We start from the raw sequence: 19,208 nt of genomic DNA, 5'->3' as shown, positions 1-19,208 counted from the left end.
TGAGTGGAGGAGTGATGGGCAGGGACCAGGTCACAAAGAGTTCTACACTCCACTCAAGGGAATTTGGCTTCTTGTCTGCAGGCGATGCCAGGGAACTCAGGAGGGTTTGCTAGTGGGTGAACGTGGGTGTATATGTGATCAGATTTGTGTATGGTTGACCACCCCAGCTTCAGTGCAGGAAGCATTAAGCAAATACCTCTAAAACAGTGTGAAGATTTTCTAGGCCTACCATAGCAAAATACCAGGCTGGGTGGCTTTCACAATTGACACTTATTTTTCTACAGTCTGGAGACTAGAAGCTCAAGGCCAGGCCTCAGATTTCTCCTGAGGTTTTTTTCCATAAGCTTTCAGATGGCTATTTTCTTTCTGCATCCTCACATGGCCTTTGTATGTGCATTTGCATCCCTGAAGTCTATAAGGCCATATTTCTTCTCTAGTGAGATTGGATTAGGGCCCATGCTATTGGCTTCACTTCAACTTCATCACCTCTTTAAAGACCCTGTGTCTAAATATGGTCACAAGATAAAGTACCAAGGCTGAGGGCTTCCTGAGATGAATTTTGAGGAGACATATGCAGCCCAGAACAGAAGTCAACCAAAAAACGGGAAATCTATGCTTTGTCAGAGAATAGATAAAGGACAGAAAGTGGCATGTCTTGTAACAAATCATTTAAGGAAAAGATGGGCATATGTTTCTGAAAGGGAAAAAGACCTTCCCAGAACAAAGTCCACCTCTGCTTTTTTGCTCATTTACTCTGTTGCTGGGAGCAGTATTCAGGAGATAGTTTGCGCTCCATCTTTGTTCAGTCTTAAAATGTTTAGTTGGACTATTTAAAGGAGAACTTTAAAGAACACCTGCTACCTAATTCATAGTACTTATAAGAAAACGTAGACTTGGGAAGCAATAATAAACTAACTCATCATTTGGGTTACAAGTCACCTTGAGAGTTTGGAAGCTGTCATCTGGATAAGAAAAGAAGACCTGGACTTCCTTTTCTATGCCCAGGAACCATGGGCTTGAAGAACTGAAGAACTGATGAACTTTCCAGAAGTCCGGTCTCCTGCAGAATCCTCCTATGTGGATCATTACAGAAAGGAAGTTGTGGCATAGGCCACCAGGCTGTTTTCCAGGGAGACTCATGGAACTGGTACAATGGAACCACACTTTACCGGAAGAAGATTTCATTCCTCCACACCTGCAGGAAGTCCTTAGTGGCTTCGATTAAGTGGGGTTCTTATTAGTAAAAAAAGTTGCCAGTTGAAGGGCAAGGAAAAGACAACATTGAAGAAATAGTGGTCGCCGTTCTCTCTGTCTCATCACTGTCATTATGGATGAAAATAACCTTTCCCGAGAGATTTCTTCCAAATTTTATTCTCAAAATGCTCCAGTAAAATTTTGAGTTAGAAAATGGGAAGAGTCCATTTTATTTGGATCCTAAATTTTCTTTTGTGCAGCTTCTTGTCTGAAGTACAAATTATTCAAATTGACATAGGACACATGTGCAAAGTAATATCCCCTTTCGTAGGCACTTCCTAAAATTTCAAGATCATTTGTGGAATGGATTAGATTATACAGGGAGTGGGGACTCTGGAAAGAAAATAGAATAGTATATTGATGCCTTCAGAAATATTATTTGACGGCAATAAAATATTCCCTGAAATTCCCTTCAGAGGGGAGAAAATGGAGTTTGTTTGCAGTAATTGCATTTTCTAGCATTTCCTCTCACAGTTTCCAATATAAGCCAACTGGAACCTGTGATTTGGTTTTGCTTATTGGCAGAAGTACCATGTAAATTGATCTGTGATGCATTTAAAGAAGATGCTTTGAAAGTTTGGAAATTGAGATGGCTTTTTCTTATTAGATTTCCAGAGTATTAGGGTTCATTTCTATATTTTAGTCTAATGTAATATTAGCCAAATATGTTCTTTTTCAATTTAGTTTTAATCAAGTTCTGGAAGACCATTTTCATCTAGCCCCAGTGGTGCAGTTAAGGGAGAGATTTTATTTCTACTGTCAACCTCCACTGCTGCTTCTGTGGCCCCTCCCCTGCAAACTAGAAACTTACATTCATGCGGTCAAACATTATTTCTGCACACAAAAAATAGCAGTAGTTTTTAACAGAAGGATTTTTATTTCTATCTTCAAGGTTAAGGAGGGGAAGAGACTAAAAGCCCCTAAAATTATTATTTCTTTTTAAAAGATATGGCCTTTATGGTCTGTGTTATTTTTGTTTAATTTGATTGTCATCATACTTAATGGTGTAAAGTGCAAACACATAGCATTTGCATTTGTTCCTTTAATTATTCTGTAGAATAATTGCCACTTATTTTATAATTATTGCTAGAAGGAACACCTTTTTCTCAGTTGGTTTTTAAAGGCTTTGCAAAAAAATAAAATAAAATAAAGGCTTTGCAGTGGGAAAGAAAACTAATTCATTGTTCTTTAGTTCATCATAGACTTTGTCAGTCAATACTTGTAGTATATTAAATGTACATATTGAATACTCTATTAAAGTAGTATAAGTAGTAAATAGGTTCTTAATCTTGAGTGAAGTTACAATGTGAAACAAAGAATAAAATGAGTTAAACTTAACCACCATCATCTTATTTTGTGTATCAGTTATTTTATTAAGTCCTTTCTGATGCAGTTAATTTTTGCATCCACTTTGTAAGCTATATGATCATTCTTTCTTTTTTTTTCTGATGGATATTACCAAAGTTAAGTAGTACATTTTCAATTTCAGTGTCACCAGAAATATGTGACAAAATTAGAACATGGATCTTAAATCTATGTGGTTCTAAAGCCCAGGCTCTTCCTTGATTGTCCTATAGTCACATATTCCTGTGAGCTCAAGTGACATAAGCATGCACATGTCTGATTGAGATAAGACTTAACAATGTTTTAACCTATTTTTCTTGAGCGTATAACATATCTTGTGACTCCTGAGATTCCTTTCTTGTGGAGGAGGTTGAGGAAGGATAGGGAGCTTTTTAGCTGTGGCTTCTAACACGAGTTCCTACAGCAGAATTCCTACTCTCAGACTTTCATGCAGCATTTCTTGCATTCTCCTGGCTTTCTGCCTCAGTCTTGGCATTATTGTAATATAGTTTTCTGTGTTTAATATTTCTTAGACTTGGTTTCCCATTGCAAGCATGGAAGAAACCCTAATGCATGAGTTTCAGAGGAGAAGGTAGCAGTCTGAACCTGCTGTGTGGCTCCATCAGCAAGTGTGAGTATTAACATGAGAGCTGTCAGGACTTGTGAAAGTTAATGGAGCCTGACGGGGGACAGACTGAGGTCAGAGACGGAGCTTGCCCGACTGAATGTTTCTGCTGGCTTTGCCGCTGAGGCAAGTGAGTGAAAATGTGGAGCCAAGAGGAATTCCTGGAGATTCACTCATTTGTTTAACCAGTAGTAGGCAGCGAGCACCAACTAAGTGTTAAAGGGACCTCCAGGAAAGGTGACATTTCTTCCTCAGCACTCACATTTCTAGGATGGACTTTTTTTCCAGGATGGACCCAGACCATTTCTCTGCTATCAGCCCTTGGTAATCACCAAGTGAGGACTTGAGATGTAGCGACTTCTTACTCCAGAGTCTCCAAAGTCTTTTGTACTCTCAACATTGGTGTTACATATTTCAGTTTTTCCTTTCATCCGTCTGCAGAATTTTCTACTTGGCCAATTTTAACTCTAGGTTATTCTTCTTCATTCTTCAGTTGATTAGAGAGTCTTCACAAGTTTCAGTATTTTTTCCATGTCCTTCTTGGAGTTGCTATATTAAAACTATAATTTTGAGCAGGAAAAATTTTCACTTTTCTGTCTTTTGAGTATCATACGGTTTCTTTATGTGACAGGGAATTAAAAGACCAGTATTTTAAAACAGGTCCCTAGCACTGCCCCATGCAGGCTAAAGGTTTCAGAAATGTGTTCAAATTCTAATACATCTATTTGTTTATAAATATTCCATGATAACAGGAATATAGCTGTTGAATTCTTCTGTGTGTGTGTGTGTGTGTGTGTGTGTGTGTGTGTGTGTATGAGCGTGTGCTGGTGTTCTATCATTTGAGCACAGCTACACTTCTGGCATTTTTTGGTTAGTTGTTGATAAAGAGTTGCACAGATTTTTCTAACTAGGCTGACTTCAAATCTCAACTCTCAGATCTCAGGCTTCTCAGTAGCTAGGATTTTAGGTGGGAGCCACTGGAGCCCAGCCAGGGTTTGTCTTAGTTCTAGAAAGTGAGAGTATTTTTTAGCATATTGCCCAAAAACATGAACCTGAAATTATGCTTATAAATTTGATTTTCCTGTGTACCTGGGAGGCCTGGTAAGTTCTTCTTCTCTCCTGTCATCTTGCTATTGTTTTTCTCTCTGCTGTAGACTGAGCTTGGCATTCTGGGAGTCTTATATCACAGATGATTCTGCTTTCTTCATACATTTTCAAAATTTATATTGAAGAAAGGGAAGGAGTGAGCTTAGAGACTGGAGATCTTAAAATTTATCACCTTTATGGGACTCAGTTTTCTTTTATTGACATGATGGCTGGCTTTGGGGTGCTTACTCTCTACAGCCATATGCTAGGATTTTCTCTTGGCTTTAGGGAAAAAAAACAGAACATTACAATTAATTAACTGTACCAGTTTCTTGGTTGAAAAAAGATGGGTTGTGGGTTATACTGGTCATTGTCATTATTCACAAATGCCCTATTTGTATAATCCCCTTTTGGGAAGAGTGAAGAATCTCAAGCAAGAACAAGTGGAAGGTGCAGTCCCAGGAAAAGGAAATGTGCTGAAATTGACCTTGGATACTGATTTGATCTGAACTTGAATTTTCTAGGGAAATACATTCTATAATAACTCATAGCTGAAAAATAAGTTGCAGTTATATGCTACTTAATTTGAGGCACCTTCATTTTTATTGGGAGACAGAAGCAAGCTAGCCAGGGAATCTAAGTATGGTCAGTGCATTATATATATACACACACACACACACACACACACACACACACAAATGTATATATAATACATATATTTAAGTGTCTATGTATGTATATGTATATACATATACGTATATACTTTAAAACTGATGTGTACGTTCCAAGTTCTCACTATTCACTGATTTCTGCCAAGCTAAATTCAATTCAAAGGTTCTTTCTAATCCTCTGTAGTCATAGATATGTTTGAACTTATTACTTCATACTTCCATTCTTCTTTCCAAGTTTTTTCCTAATTCTTAAAGTCAACAAAAGTTATATGCTGGGGCCTCAGGTGAAGTTGGTTCTTCCTTCCTTAGGTGGGTGGCAACCGAGTTCTCCTAGGAGGTACTAGGCAAGAAATTATACCAACAGCTGAAATAGCATTTGGGAAATGCCTTCATTGAGCCAAGATGTGTGTTGTCATAGCAAAAGCCTGGCTCTGCACCTCGTGTCCTACGGAGAAGCCTAGAAAAGATCAGCAGTAAAAACATCTAGAACAAGGGTTTCTGTTTCATGGTACAAACAAACAAACAAAAAGTATGGACCATACCACCTGGAGCCACAAAAAGATCACTGTAGATGGACAACTGGCACGAGGAAGACTTAGGGTATTAGACTCTGTCTTAGCCAGACCTTATCAGTTATTACAAGTTTGGGTTCATCTAAAGGAATAGTAGGCTGGAAGATGAGAGAGGTATAGTCCTGTCTCGCTTGTACCTGCCATGTGGGCTGTGAATTTGCCTGGTAAGTCGCAGCATCTCTCTGGCAATGGGTTTCTTTACCAGCAAAACAGAGTTGGATGAATCCATAGTCTTAACTTTTTAATTTTCTTTAAGGCAAGGGTCACATTCAAATGATATCTTTCTCCAAATTACAAAATCAAGGAGCACAGAACTGAGGAGCATTGTCCTCCCATCAGCTCTCTGATTTTCTTCATGTTGCTTTGCTCTATTCCTGGAGAGGTTACAGAGAACTCAGCTTTCTTTTCTTTTCTTTCATTTTTGGCCAGCAGTATTTTTTTTAATTGTGATGTACACTTTGTTAAGGTGATATACAGAGGGTTTACAGTTACATAGTCAGGTAATGAGTACATTTCTTTTTGAATAGTGTCACCCCCTTTATTTTCTCCCAGTTTTATTTTCCCTCCTCACCTCTCCCCTCAAGTTGTAAAGTTCATTTCCGAGATAGTGTCTAGTGAGTATCAGCCTTCCAGAGCAAGCTGTTCTGGACGCCCTCCTGGCTCCTGTGCTGTATTCATGTAAGCTACCACAGGTAGCACATTTACTGTCCTAAGTGTTACATGGAATGGAAGCTGACATTGATAGGGTTGCTCTGGGTTTGCTTTAAAGTTAGCAGTAGTAGACTTGCATTAGACCCTTACATAGCTGAAGGATTTGAACTTTTCCAGATGTTCTACACATCCCAATCCTTGTGACACACTCGCAGAAAGAGCACTCTTAGTTGAGCATAGTGGCATAGGATTGTCATCTTAGCACTTAGGAAACTGAAGCAGGAAGATTAAGAGTTTTTAGGCCATCCTGAACTCCACAGAAAAAATCTGGCTTAGAAAAAGAAAGAAAGAAAAGAAAATGAAAAAAAAAAAAGCCACCACTATCTAATTATAAGAAGCAGTCAGATATACTTTAAGCCAGTAGAAGGCTTGAGAGAAATGGAGTCCGATGTTATCTATCTAACTTTCCACTGTTGATTTGTGGTTCAGTGGCCAGGCCTTCCCATCTTCTATATTCTGTGATTATTGGAAGAAATGAGATTGGACAAGAGGAGGAAAGAAGCAGTGTGCCGATTAGGATCACTCCAGGAGAGGGGATCGTTTGGTGCTGTTGCAGTTCGGAGGCCTCCAGAGCCCACCCACCTTTACCTATAGACCCAGCTGCCTGTTGACTTTGATAATACCTTGGCTGCTTTGAGGATACATTGGACCATTGCTATATCATGTCATTAAAAAGAATGAAAGTTTTCTTTCTTGTTTTCTTTGAGAGTAGTGCAGTTGTGTCTGGCACCAAGGGGAAAGCTAATTTGTGAATAAATTAATACTATCAGAACAAATTATCACTATCAGAACAATAGCAACATAGCTAATGGTTTTTTTTTTTGTGTGTGTGTGTGTGTGTGTGTGTGTGTGTACACCATGCCATGAACTCAGAGCCTGTGCTTTTGCTTGGCTTTCTGGTTCACAGCTGGTGAGCTTGGGAAGCCATGCTTTCAGTTAGGCTTTTTAACTGGTTCATTGGAGATGGAGTCTCACAGACTTTTCAGCCCAGGTTAGCTTTAAAAGAGTGATCCTGAAGGTTTAACCTCCTGAATAGTTAGGATTACAAGCCTGAGCCACTGGCTCCTGGTATAGCTAAGGTCTTTTTGAGTGACCAGAAGGTGTCAGAAAACATGCAGGTTCTTTATGTGCAGAGCATTGTTTAATTCTCTCCCTATCTTAGACATAGTATTTAACTTTCTCCTACTGACATTAAGGGAAGTGTAGTTTACAGAGGATTAAGTTAGTGTTAATTGGCTAGACCAAATGTCTAGGGAACAGAATAGAGCAGTTTATAAGGGCCTAAACTTGGGAAGAAAATGTGACACTGAATTACTCTTTGTCACAGCCCAAATTGACAAGCTCAGTGTCTGGAATTCTTAGGAAGCACCTGGTGAATCTTGGAAAGGCTCATACATTTCATCACTTACTCAGTGTATATGAACTGAGTGTCCACCATTAAGAAGTGTTGTATACTTTGGATCAAACAAGGAACCACAAGCCATACTATGTGCCCTTGGGTCTAAAGTAGAAAATGGAACAATAATAGCTAACATGTCCTGATTATTTACTTTTGAAGCTTTATCTCATTTTATCTTTGCCATTAGCTACCATTGCTATTCCTATCATGCAAATATACTTTTCAGAATGTAAGAAATTTGTCTATGGTCACATAGTTAACACATGGTGGAATGTATGGGGGTCTGAGCATGTCATGAAGTGAGCTACAAATGAGACAGAATGCACAGGAATCTGTGGAAGAAGAGAGGGAGGAGGAGAACTTGGTACAGCATCAGCAATCAAGGGAATGAATACATTGAGTGACAGTGATGTCACTGAAGGAGGATCAGCCCAGTGAGAACTGAGAAAAGACCCTGACATAGGGCCTTATTTAGGGTATTATTAAGAATCTTTCAGAGACACTTTTAGAAGAGAATAGAAATAGAAACCAGATTGTCTGTGATAATTTCTGAGTGACCATTTGTCTGCAGGTTGTTTAACTTAGTAATATAGTGGCTCATCAAGCAAAGCAAAGGTGGTAAGTGGTCAGGTAGGGGAAGATACATGAATAGAAAGGTCTGCTGGAGAAAAGAAGTCAGAATTGTCTGGTTGTTTGATTTTCAAAAGAGGCTTGAAGCTCAGGTGTGTGTGTGTGTGTGTGTGTGTGTGTGTGTGTGTGTGTGTGTGCAAGAAAGAGATAGAAATAGTGTGACTGCTCCTGAGTTATAAATTGTATGTATGTATGTATTTGTGCCAGCACTGGGGTTTCAGCTCAGGGCCTCACATACTTGTTTGGCTTTTTTGCACAAAATTGTTGCTCTACCACATGAACCACAGATCCACTTCCAGCAGTTTGTTGGTTAATTAGAGATAACACTCTCACAGACTTTTCTGCCTATACTGCCTTTGAACCAGGATCATCATATCTTAGACTCCTGAGTAACTAGGACTGCAAGTGTGAGCCACCAGCTTCCAGCAGATTAACTCATTTTTTGAAAAGTACAACTCAGTTAAGAGCTAACTACAGCATATCTAAGGGTTGGTTTTCCTACCAGCCAGAGCTTCTCTCATGCCCCTTTCCAGAAGTTTAAAGCTAAATGAGAAAGCAACTCCAAGAAGCAGCAAGGCCAAGTTCTGCTCAAGATCACTCGTGATGCACCACATGTGCCTGTGCACATAGCAAAGCTTGCTTGTATTTTGTCTTATTTTATTATTGTGATGAGTAAACATAAAATCACTGCAGAGGGAGATTCCACAGATAAAGAGAATCCCAAAATAGCAAAGAGAGGAGATACTGGAAAGGCCAAAGGTGCCAGTAGATACAGAAGAAATGAGGCTAAGTGGTTGACTAATAGAAAGATGAGCAGATGCATACAGATGTAATGACAGAAAAGTGAAGAGGAAGGCATGAAGAGATCCTACCTCCATCTTGATTAGGTAACATATTTTATGTCCAGTGAGGATCACAAGGAACTTGGGAGCTGGAGAGGAACGTGTAACATATTTTATGTTGCCAACTTTGGTGAGTGGGTGGTGGCAAGAGTGTGGGGTAGCAGTGAAAACTCACTTGACTTTCATTTCATGAGGATCTATTGATGGGTCACAATATTGTCAAGTTCACAAAATGTATAGACACATGAAATTTCTAATTACGTATCAACTTACTTATATTTCATAGCTCTACCCTGAGCTGATATGCTGGTTTTCCTCATTTCATCATTTACTTGATGCCATCATTACTTCACAGTATTCTGAATTATCTAGTATTGTTGAATACTCAACAACCAACAATAACAATAGTGTTTCTCAGAAACAACTTCTTATATACAGAAATGGAAAAATGAAGCTATATATGATTATGGTGTTATATTTTTCCAAACAGGCATTTTAAAACTATACAAAAGTACTTGACATTTTATCAAGGGCTCATCTCCATTGCACCTAAAATATTTTGATCTATCACTAATAGAACATGTACCATATTTGGGTAAATATGGAATTGACTAGTTGAGGAGAGTTCTTTAAGTTAGAGTGAGGAGATTTTCTATTTTAGAATATCTATGTATAGTTTAGTTTTTATTCACATGGGTTGACTTAGAAGGCCTGATTAGACTAAAATGGATAATGACAGGCACCTCTTTGTGTGATAATTTGGAAGTGATACTATTTGAATACCAAGAAGTTTGAAGCTTGAGGGCAGAGCCTTCCAAATTAATCTAGTATGGAAAAAAAATGAAAATACCATCAAGTAACAGGAGATTTGTCAGCCACCCTGCTTACACATTTCATATAAAACATAAAGGTTGGCAGATTATAGAAGAAAGGTCAGTTCAAAAAAAATGTCAGACAATCTCATAACATAGGTAACAGAGGATGGGAGTTGGAGACTACTATTGGATTTTCACAAAGATGAGTCTGGTGGTGATGTGTAAATATCATCACTGATTCTGTGGTGCTTCATTTTGGTGGAAACTCCATGCTGAGTCTTCAAAATTTGATTTAAAAGACACTGAGGGTACCTGTCTTCTTTACTTTGCAACAGTTTTACCTTTTGCTTTCTTTCTGTCTCTTAAAAAAACACTGTTGCGGAGGGTAAATATTTACGTTTTACCCCATGTCTCATCCATTTCAAACTAAAGCTATAAAATGAGGGCCGCTCTTTTGCAAGAGCTCTAGTGCATAATGAAAGGGTTTGCAGTGAGTCTATCATCATGGATGATTAAAGAAGAACTGGACTATCATTGTGTGATGTGTCCAAGTAGAGAAGCTCAAAGACTCACACATGTGTATCTACAGATTCTGGTGCAAGCAAAGAGTGGAACCTGTTTTAGCTTGGGGACATTGGCAAATCTAAGGGCGCAGTATTGAGCTAAGATTTTTATTACAGTTGTGAAGTGTCACCGATTTCCAGTGTATGCAATCTTGGTAATTTGTAACCTTGTTAATCCATCTTGCATCTGAAATTCAGGTATAAGAATTGTGCAAAATACCATCACCACTCCATCAAAGTAGCTTACAACGCGCATCACAGTCTTAATTGACAAACATGCATAAATGTGTGCTCCAGAGAGGCTTCTTATTTTTGGTGAGCTTTTCAGCACAGACTTGCAAAGAACTGAGGCCAAAGGTAGCACCACACACAGCTTGTGGGCTGCGAATTCAGGCGCTCCAGTGAATCAAGGCCCCAGACACTGTGCAATCTTAATTTCTGTCAGACTGCTTTCATCTCTCTCTTAAACTTCTCCATCAATGCACGTTCTGTGCCTACAATCCTCAAGAACTGAGAAATGAAGGGCTAAATGAAAATTGTAGCAGTGCAAAACTTAACCTTGGTCTTAAAAACCAGATTAACCTTCACAGGTTGTTTTCAGTGTGGCACACAGTAGGTGAGAGCTCTGTGATATATTACCTTACTGTTGGCATCGCAGGAATGCAAGTGAGCATAGATAGCACAACTTGGCCCACTTCCACACCTCAAAAGTTTTTTTAAAAAGATAGAAAAGTTCTCTTCCTTGCTTTTTTCATTAACTCTTTGACTCGGGCTTGCTGTTAACGATGCATTCTTACCACAAGTGTATCCAATTTCCTGCTAGTGGCAATGTTAATTCTTCCTGGAATAGGAGGAAACATGAATTTTGCATTGGATCCATGGTCCTCAGGAAGCTGGAATTAGAGATGCCATCATCCCATCCCCTTTTCCTCCAAAACAGAGCAGCTGCCCAATCGTGACACTTGAGGGGTTGGTAATAACAAGAGTAGAGAAAAGGGCATTAATCTCAGGATGGGGACAGCTGCCCGACACTATTTCCCTTTGGATTTTGTTTCTTATAGCATCACAGTGAGTTATTAATATGTATGATCTGTACTTTATTCAAACATTATAAATCTATGCAGAAGTCTGGTGTTTGGGTTTTCCTTTATAGCTTTCATTCTTCTTCCCAGAATTATCTCATTTCGATCGGGAAACTTTTGCATAAAAAGCACACATGAAGAACTCCTATTTCCATACCATAAATATTAAACGGGGGTTAAGCTTTACAGTTTTGTCTCTCATCCCAACGGGAGGAAAGTTAGCCTTCCAATCAGGGGCCCTTAATAACATTCTTTTTATTCACAAACCATGAGGTACACTTAAAAGTCGACTTGCAATAGGAAATTGTACTATATGGCATCTTTCATGTGTGTACATTGTAGAGTGCCTGGATATGGCATGCTTTTTGTTTGAAGGATATACTAAAACTCAAGCATTTATAAAACTCATTAAGAATGGTTGGTTGTGTTATTTTGGGGGTAGCTAAACAAAGTCTAGGCATTCTCTTAAGGATCATATTAAAAATCCTTTTTACTGGATAATTAAAAAGTGTGGCTTCATTACTGTGTGGGTTCATCATAGCAAGACTGAAGAATACAAAGAAGGGAAATGGAACTTGAGAACTTAATGTGTTCTTAGTAGCTTTTTGCTTCCTAGCTCCTGTTTATTGTCATTTTGTGAGCATAAAGGAGTCATCATAAATTTTCGTGCACATGAAAATAGAAATGTGTGAGCTATTTCATTTGGGTGAACCGCCTGCTAATCACACCATCTTGGCTGTTGTACATCGTAATGGGAAATGAATGTGCTAATTACTACTCTTTTTTTTCCTCTTCTTATTTCAGGAAACCTGCCCTATGAATATAAAATAGTGATTGCTGGGAATCATGAACTGACATTTGACAAGGAATTCATGGCAGACCTTGTTAAACAGGACTACTACCGTTTCCCCTCTGTGTCCAAATTGAAACCAGAGGACTTTGACAATGTTCAATCCCTCCTGACAAACAGTATTTACTTGCAAGATTCGGAGGTAACAGTGAAGGGATTCAGGATATACGGTGCACCTTGGTAAGTGCTTATTCCAGCAGTCTCTTTGTTTTAAAATGGCACCAAAAAAGCATGGTTTTGACTTAGAACTTTTCAATGAAAGTGATTTGATTGGAAAGGAAACATATTGCTATATTGGGAATGAATCACGTCTCAAGTACAGTTGCAGGACAGTGTTGTTTTTGTGGTGAAACAGATTCCTTTCATCTAGAACAATGAGAGAAGAGCTTTGTGAGATATGTTTATATTTATGTGGGTTTGTGTGGCTCTGAAGGTCGTGGAGAAGGTTACAACGGCATCCCTCACATACATTTGGTTACTCAGAACCAATGGGTAGCTCATTGCCCACTCCTTTCCTACTGGAATCAGTGAAAAAAAAAATCATACTGAAACTGTGGTTTTCCAAATCTCTCTACACATCACAATGACCACCTTTGTAGAATTTGATTTTAAAATCCTGCCTCCACCCCTAACCCTTTGATTCTCCTCCCTTAGGTGAGACTCAGCAATCGTTCATTTTTTTTAAGTCCCTCAGATGAGGCAGCTCCGTATTCCATTTGGATGTTATTGGTTGAGAGCTCAATACTAGTTTTCTCAGAGCTGTGCTATAAGAAAACTGGAAGCAGATATTGATCCTCAGGAACTCTTTGGATATTCACTGTCTGGGTTATCAGAGGTTGCTTCACCATGGTTGAACTTTAGCTTTTTATCTATAAGATGGTGAAAGTAATGTCTACTTTAGAAGATTATCATAAGAATTCCATAGGTAACATTTTGATTAGGCTTGAACGAGCCTGGTTAATTTGTGAGGAAAACAACTGTATCATTCTTTCTGCTCCTGGCTCCGCCTTTTGTGTGGAAAGTCATTATGCCTCAGCATCAGTGCCTTCAGTGTTCAAAATGAGTGTGTTGGACCAGAGAACCATCAATATCAGAGAACTCTAGGATTTTTTTGTTGGAACTCAGGGTTTTCTGGCCAGATACACTATTACTTGAGCCATATCTCTGATCCTTTTTGCTGTGGTTACATTTTTGGTCAGTCCTGGGTCTTGAACTCTGGGTCTGGGCACTGTTCCTAAGCTTTGGTGCCCAAGGCTAGCACTCTACCACTCGAGCCGCGGATCCACTTCTGGCTCTTTGTGGTTAACTGGAGAGAAGAGTCTCATGACTTTACTACCTGGCTGGCTTTGGATCTCAGTCCTCAGATCTCAGCCTCCTGCCTAGCTAGGATTAAAGCATGAACCACCAGCACCTGGCATAATGGTTACTTTTCAGTTGGAGTCTTGTGTGCCACCTGGGCTAGCTTGGACTGCAATCCTCCTATTTATGTTTCCCACTGTAATGGTGATGATGGGTGCACACCACCACACTGTCTTTTTTTTCTCATCTGAGGTAGGGTCTTGAAAAATGTTTTTGCTTGGATTGCCCTGAACCTTGATTTTTTTCTCCCCCAATCTCAGCTTCCCTCGCAGCTGAAATGATACAGCCACCAAATTTAGATATAGGTTCAGACAGGAATCTTGTGAACTTTTTGCACAATCTGGCCCCTAATCACAATCCTCCTGGCCCTCATCTCTTGAGTAGATAGGATTACTGAGGTGAGCTACAACCACCTGGCTTAGGAATTTTGTTTTGAGCCTTCTGTGTGTATATTGAGCAAAAGAAACAACCTTTAACCATCTCATCTGAAAAACCATACAAATCCTTCCTAAAGGAGTTCTGGATGGATCCAGAAAGGCAGGCAGAGTGAATTCAGGTTGACTCTCCTCTATTTGATTTATCTTCTGTAATATCGAAAGCTGAGTTATTTTCTGCAGTTTCTTTTCTTTTTTTTTAGTTGTACTAGATTATATCCAGAAGGACTCATGAATGAATATCTAGGCAATATATTTGTTTAAAATCAACCTGACAGGGACAGTGAGCTCTTAATTAAATATTGTATGTCAAGCACTCTTTGAAGTTCATTATATCTGTTATCTCAATTAATCCCCAAAATATCTTTAGGAGATAGGCACTATTATGATTCTCACTAGGCACTCACAGATGGTTAAGTAACTCTCAGGAAACACTACATACAGGAAGTGGTGGCATTCTCCTGATCCTCAGCAAGTCAGACTTCAGGGAATTCAGTGGCTGAGGTGGTTGTGAGGATAGTATAATTAGTGGTTATGATCTGCAGATCCCGTTTAAATCCAGCTTTATTAATGCCCACCAACTTACTTTTTTATGCATGAGAAGGTGTTAAAGGGCAAGAGAATAAATAGCAGAAATGCTCTTGAGGTAGGTAATGTAGGATGTTATTACCACAAACTGGTCTGGGTACAGTACATTTCTGGCTTTAAAATCCACAGTTTTGTTTATTTTTGTTCTGCTTTCCTTGTGCTGGGATTTGAACTCATGGCTTTGCATTTGCTAGGTAGGTAAAGATTCTACTAATAGAGCAGTAGCTAGTCTTTTTTTTTTTTTCAAGTTTAGTTTTCTTTTATCTTTCAGATAAGACTCTCATTTTTTGCCTGGACTGGGCTGAGTCTTTGGACTTGGATTCTTTCACCTATGCCTCTGAGTATCTGTGATTAAGTACCCCAGTGAGTTACTTTGCCTGGTCATAGTCTGATTCTTAATAACAATGCCAGAGTAATAGTTGAAAAATGACTTCTGATTGTCAGAGAAGCTCTATGTTTCTGTTCATATCACTTATTCAAGAATGCAAGATCTCTGCAAAACCGTCAGATGGCACAGAACATCTTAGACTATGCCTACAGAAGAAAAACTCTCAGAGATCCCTGGGCTGAAAGTTGCTAAAATAGTGGGAGCAAAAGACTTCCTCCATGCTCTTAGCTGATCCAGATCTGTTTAAGAATGAGTGCAGCTAAACCAGATTACAGCTGTGATGAATGAGGGGATGGTTTGGGGTCCTGAGGTAGATTTTGCAGTATCCTAGGAGGCAAGAACAAGCCAAAAGAATTAAAATGTGTGACGTAATAGGCTGTGACTGAGTTTGCTGATGGTGCAAACAGCAGGCAAAACTGACATCTGGACTGGATTGATACCACTTACAATTTTTAATTTTAGTTTTAGGGTGGTACAAAAATTAAGAAAATAGGCAGGATTAGCCTTCTAAAAGTAATTCTGATATTGTTGTTATAGATAATGTGTGCTGGATATTTCAATTTCATCACATTTTTAAAAATTGATATTGTAAAGGTGATGTGCAGAGGGGGTTACAGTAATGTTTGAACAGTGTCAGCCCTTCCTTTACTTTCTCTCAGTGTTTCTCTCCCTCCCACCCCACCCCCACCACCACTAGCTGTATAGTTCATTTTCAACATAGTGTCTAGTGAGTGTCATTGCTGCATTTGTTCACCCTTTGTCCCCCCTTTTCTGTGTTTCCCCTTTCCTCCCCCAACATATAAACTTACATACAAGACAAAGGCTACAGAATGTTTTTTGAGACATCCATTGTTTGATGTCACTGTCAAGTTGTTTTGTTAATATGGGTATTTCTAGGTCTATTTATGACCAAAACATTGATTTATGAAAGTGCATTAGCATTTCTCTATAGGAAGGAAAGTTTATTATCTCTACCATTCCTCAGTCCTGGGACTTTGCGTGAGTGCTCTTTGCTGTTGTTGTTCTTAAGCACCTCCAGGCTTCTATTTTTTTTTTTCATTTTTAATGTGAGAAATAATGAAATTAACCTCTCTTACATCTTTGTTATGAAGACAGTAATACATCAAGAATATATAGAAGACTCCCAAACAGAATAAGATTTAACAAATTCAGCTAATACTATTAGCAGCATTTCCAATTGACTTTTTTTTTTCAAATTTTTATTATCAAACTGATTAACAGAGAGGTTACAGTTTCATACGTTAGGCATTGGATACATTTCTTGTACTGTTTGTTTTGACTTCTTTTTTATCCTTGAAATTTTTTGTTTTAAAAAGTTATCCTTAAGTAGTTGTACAAAGGGATTTCAACTCATCATGTCAGTTTATAAGCACAATTCATCTTGATCAATATTACCTCTTCCATTGTTTTCCTGTTTACCTTTATAAGGAGACTAGGGATCAGAATGAGGTAGTTTCTAGCCCTGGTTCTGCTTCTGCTGACTGATGCTAGGCCAGTCAATTAATTTCTGTACTTAGAGTACTAAAGAAGAGGAATACGGTCTGTCTTAGTCTCTTTCATATTCCACCCATTTAAATTTTTGTCAAAGTTAGAATCTTCAATGATTATAGATTATAGACAGACAGATCTTTTATATATGTAGTGGGTGTACTTGACTATTTTAATGTCTTGGGAAAGTTCTGGCCACTTTCACTGTTAATAATTAATCTAGAAGCCAAATTTGGTGAACTTGCAATATTGCCACCATTTTTCTCCCTGCATGAGTTAGGTGTTTGTCCAACACCTGAGTTTTATTTGTAGGTACATGCTTGCTTAATAATCTAATGAGTGTTTCAACCTCAAAGAATGTGAACTGATAAAAATCAAAATAAGGGGCTGGGAAAATGGCCTAGTGGTAGAGTGCTTGCCTCGCATACATGAAGCTCTGGGTTGGATTCCTCAGCACCACATATGTAGAAAAAGCCAGAAGTGGTGCTGTGGCTCAAGTAGTAAAGTGCTAGCCTTGAGCAAAAAGAAGCCAGGGAAAGTGCTCAGGCCCTAAGTTCAAGCCCCAGGACTGGCAAAAAAAAAATCAAAATAAGAACTGTGGTACTAGGATTTCCATCCTGTTATGGGTTTCTGAAAAGCAATTTTCATTATGCCAAGAAGATAGCTGTAACTCACATATTTAAATAATTTGACTAATTTGATAGCTCTAACTCACATATTTAAATAATTTGATTTGATCACAAAGCAATAGCAAATTTGTAAAATTCAGAATATGGGGTTGGAGGTATAACTCAGTGGTCAAAGCACTTGCTTAGCATTTGCAAGGCACATGGATTTGAACTCCAGCACCAAACATAAACAAATGAATGAAATGTGCACTGTGACTTTGTTTTAGCTTCTAAAAAGCAATATTGGATTTTATTAATTGCCTGATAACAAACTTGTATTACAGTTGAAAGCTAGAATTAAAGTATTTTTCCTGATATACAATTTAATAGGAGTTTGTATATAGAACAACTTATAGCATTATTAGAACTTTCATATGTGTTCGCAATGGTAATGTGCTGAGTTTTTTGGTATTTTTTTAGATTCCTAAGGGAGAGAGTTTGAATGTGGTTTGGTGGGTCTAGGAGAAAATGTTCAGTATCCTGAACTGAGGAAGTTATAAGCTCATGGCCAGTGCAAGAAGAAACAAAACTCCCTTGGTAGGAGGATAAGCACTGATGAGTTTCTCAGAGATCATTTGCCTCAATCAATGGTAAAGCAGATTTTGTGGTTGTTCTATGCATTTTTTTCACCATGTTCTTCGTCAGAGGATATTAAAGAAAGCACTCAGATATGCTCTTTTTGTTGTTGTTTTGTTTTGTTTTTGTTGCCAATCCTGGGGCGTGGACTCAGGGCCTGAGCACTGTCCCTGGCTTCTTTTTGCTCAAGGCTAGTACTCTGTTTCTTTAGCCACAGCTCCACTTCCGGCTTTTTCCTATATATGTGGTGCAGAAGAATCGAACCCAGGGCTTCATGTATACGAGGCAAGCACTTTACCACTAGGCCATATTCCCAGCCCCAGATATGCTCTTTAAATTGTTCAATCACAGATTTGCCTAACTTCTGTTGGTAATTCCTCCTCTTCCCCTTGAAGGTGGAATAGAAGAAAGGGGGCTGTGTTGTCAAGGAGTTGGTTAGGTCTACTTCTAATGTTGAAAGGTTACAGATTTCTCATGTTCCTAGTGCTGAATCTCTGCCTCCAAGATAGCCCCTGACCTCTGCTTTCTGACTCACTCTCAGCTCTGTGAGAGCAACATCCAGTATGTCAGATATCAGCCACTGTGATAACTGCTTGTCTGTCCAAGGCAAAGGGGACATGGAATTCAGAAATCATCCTTGTATTTTTGATTACTGAATTTGTTGCCACTGTTTTAATGTGAATAGATGCCTATAAACTCATTCCCCTTTACTCTCCTCTCTTCTCCTCTCCTCTCCTTCCCATTTCAGTTGCTTTTTGGATGCTAAGATGCAGCGTAGGGGAAAAAACCATCCACATACTGTCTGATAGCAAGCAAACTACATAAAGTAAAAAGTCCACACTGCACCAACTGAAGCAGAGCAGCTGTATTGTTCAGCGATATCCTGCACCTTGTTCTCTTCTTGAACAGAAATACAGAGCCAGTCTCCTGTGGCGTTTAATGAATATGATTGGAGCTTTCCGATGTCCAGGAATTTGATCTCTAGGCTGACCAAGGGGTCAGGAACAAAGAGCACATTTTTTCAGGTTAGAGTGGACCCAGGTGTAATTTGTCAGATTTAGTAACTGTGGAGGAAGTGCCTTAACTTCTACAGCAGGAAAATTAGATCAGACCTAGGCAGTATAATTCTAAAATGGCTGAAAGAAGAGAAGAGGAAGCCCATTGAGCAGCATTGTCATAGAAAGGGTGGACAGCCATTTTCTTTTTATCTTCCTCTTCTTGTTCCCTCATTTCACATCAAAA

The 19,208-nt window shown here is 38.8% G+C and overlaps 1 protein-coding gene across 4 annotated transcripts in view; it reads left to right on the top strand.

Moving 5' to 3' along the window:
- Mpped2 (metallophosphoesterase domain containing 2) overlaps nucleotides 1-19,208 on the top strand; it is a 171,092-nt gene that overhangs the window by 78,034 nt on the left and 73,850 nt on the right. For 3 of the 4 annotated variants that reach the window (XM_048361607.1, XM_048361610.1, XM_048361609.1), the window contains exon 4: nucleotides 12,399-12,624. In XM_048361607.1, coding sequence (XP_048217564.1) covers nucleotides 12,399-12,624 — 226 coding nt within the window. Of the gene's footprint in view, nucleotides 1-3,131; nucleotides 3,230-12,398; nucleotides 12,625-19,208 lie in introns of all 4 variants that reach the window. The other variant, XM_048361611.1, reaches the window with a different exon arrangement.

This window comes from Perognathus longimembris, chromosome 13 (assembly GCF_023159225.1).
Source record: "Perognathus longimembris pacificus isolate PPM17 chromosome 13, ASM2315922v1, whole genome shotgun sequence".
Lineage (NCBI taxonomy): Eukaryota > Metazoa > Chordata > Mammalia > Rodentia > Heteromyidae > Perognathus > Perognathus longimembris.
This window is presented reverse-complemented; position numbering and strand designations above follow the sequence as displayed.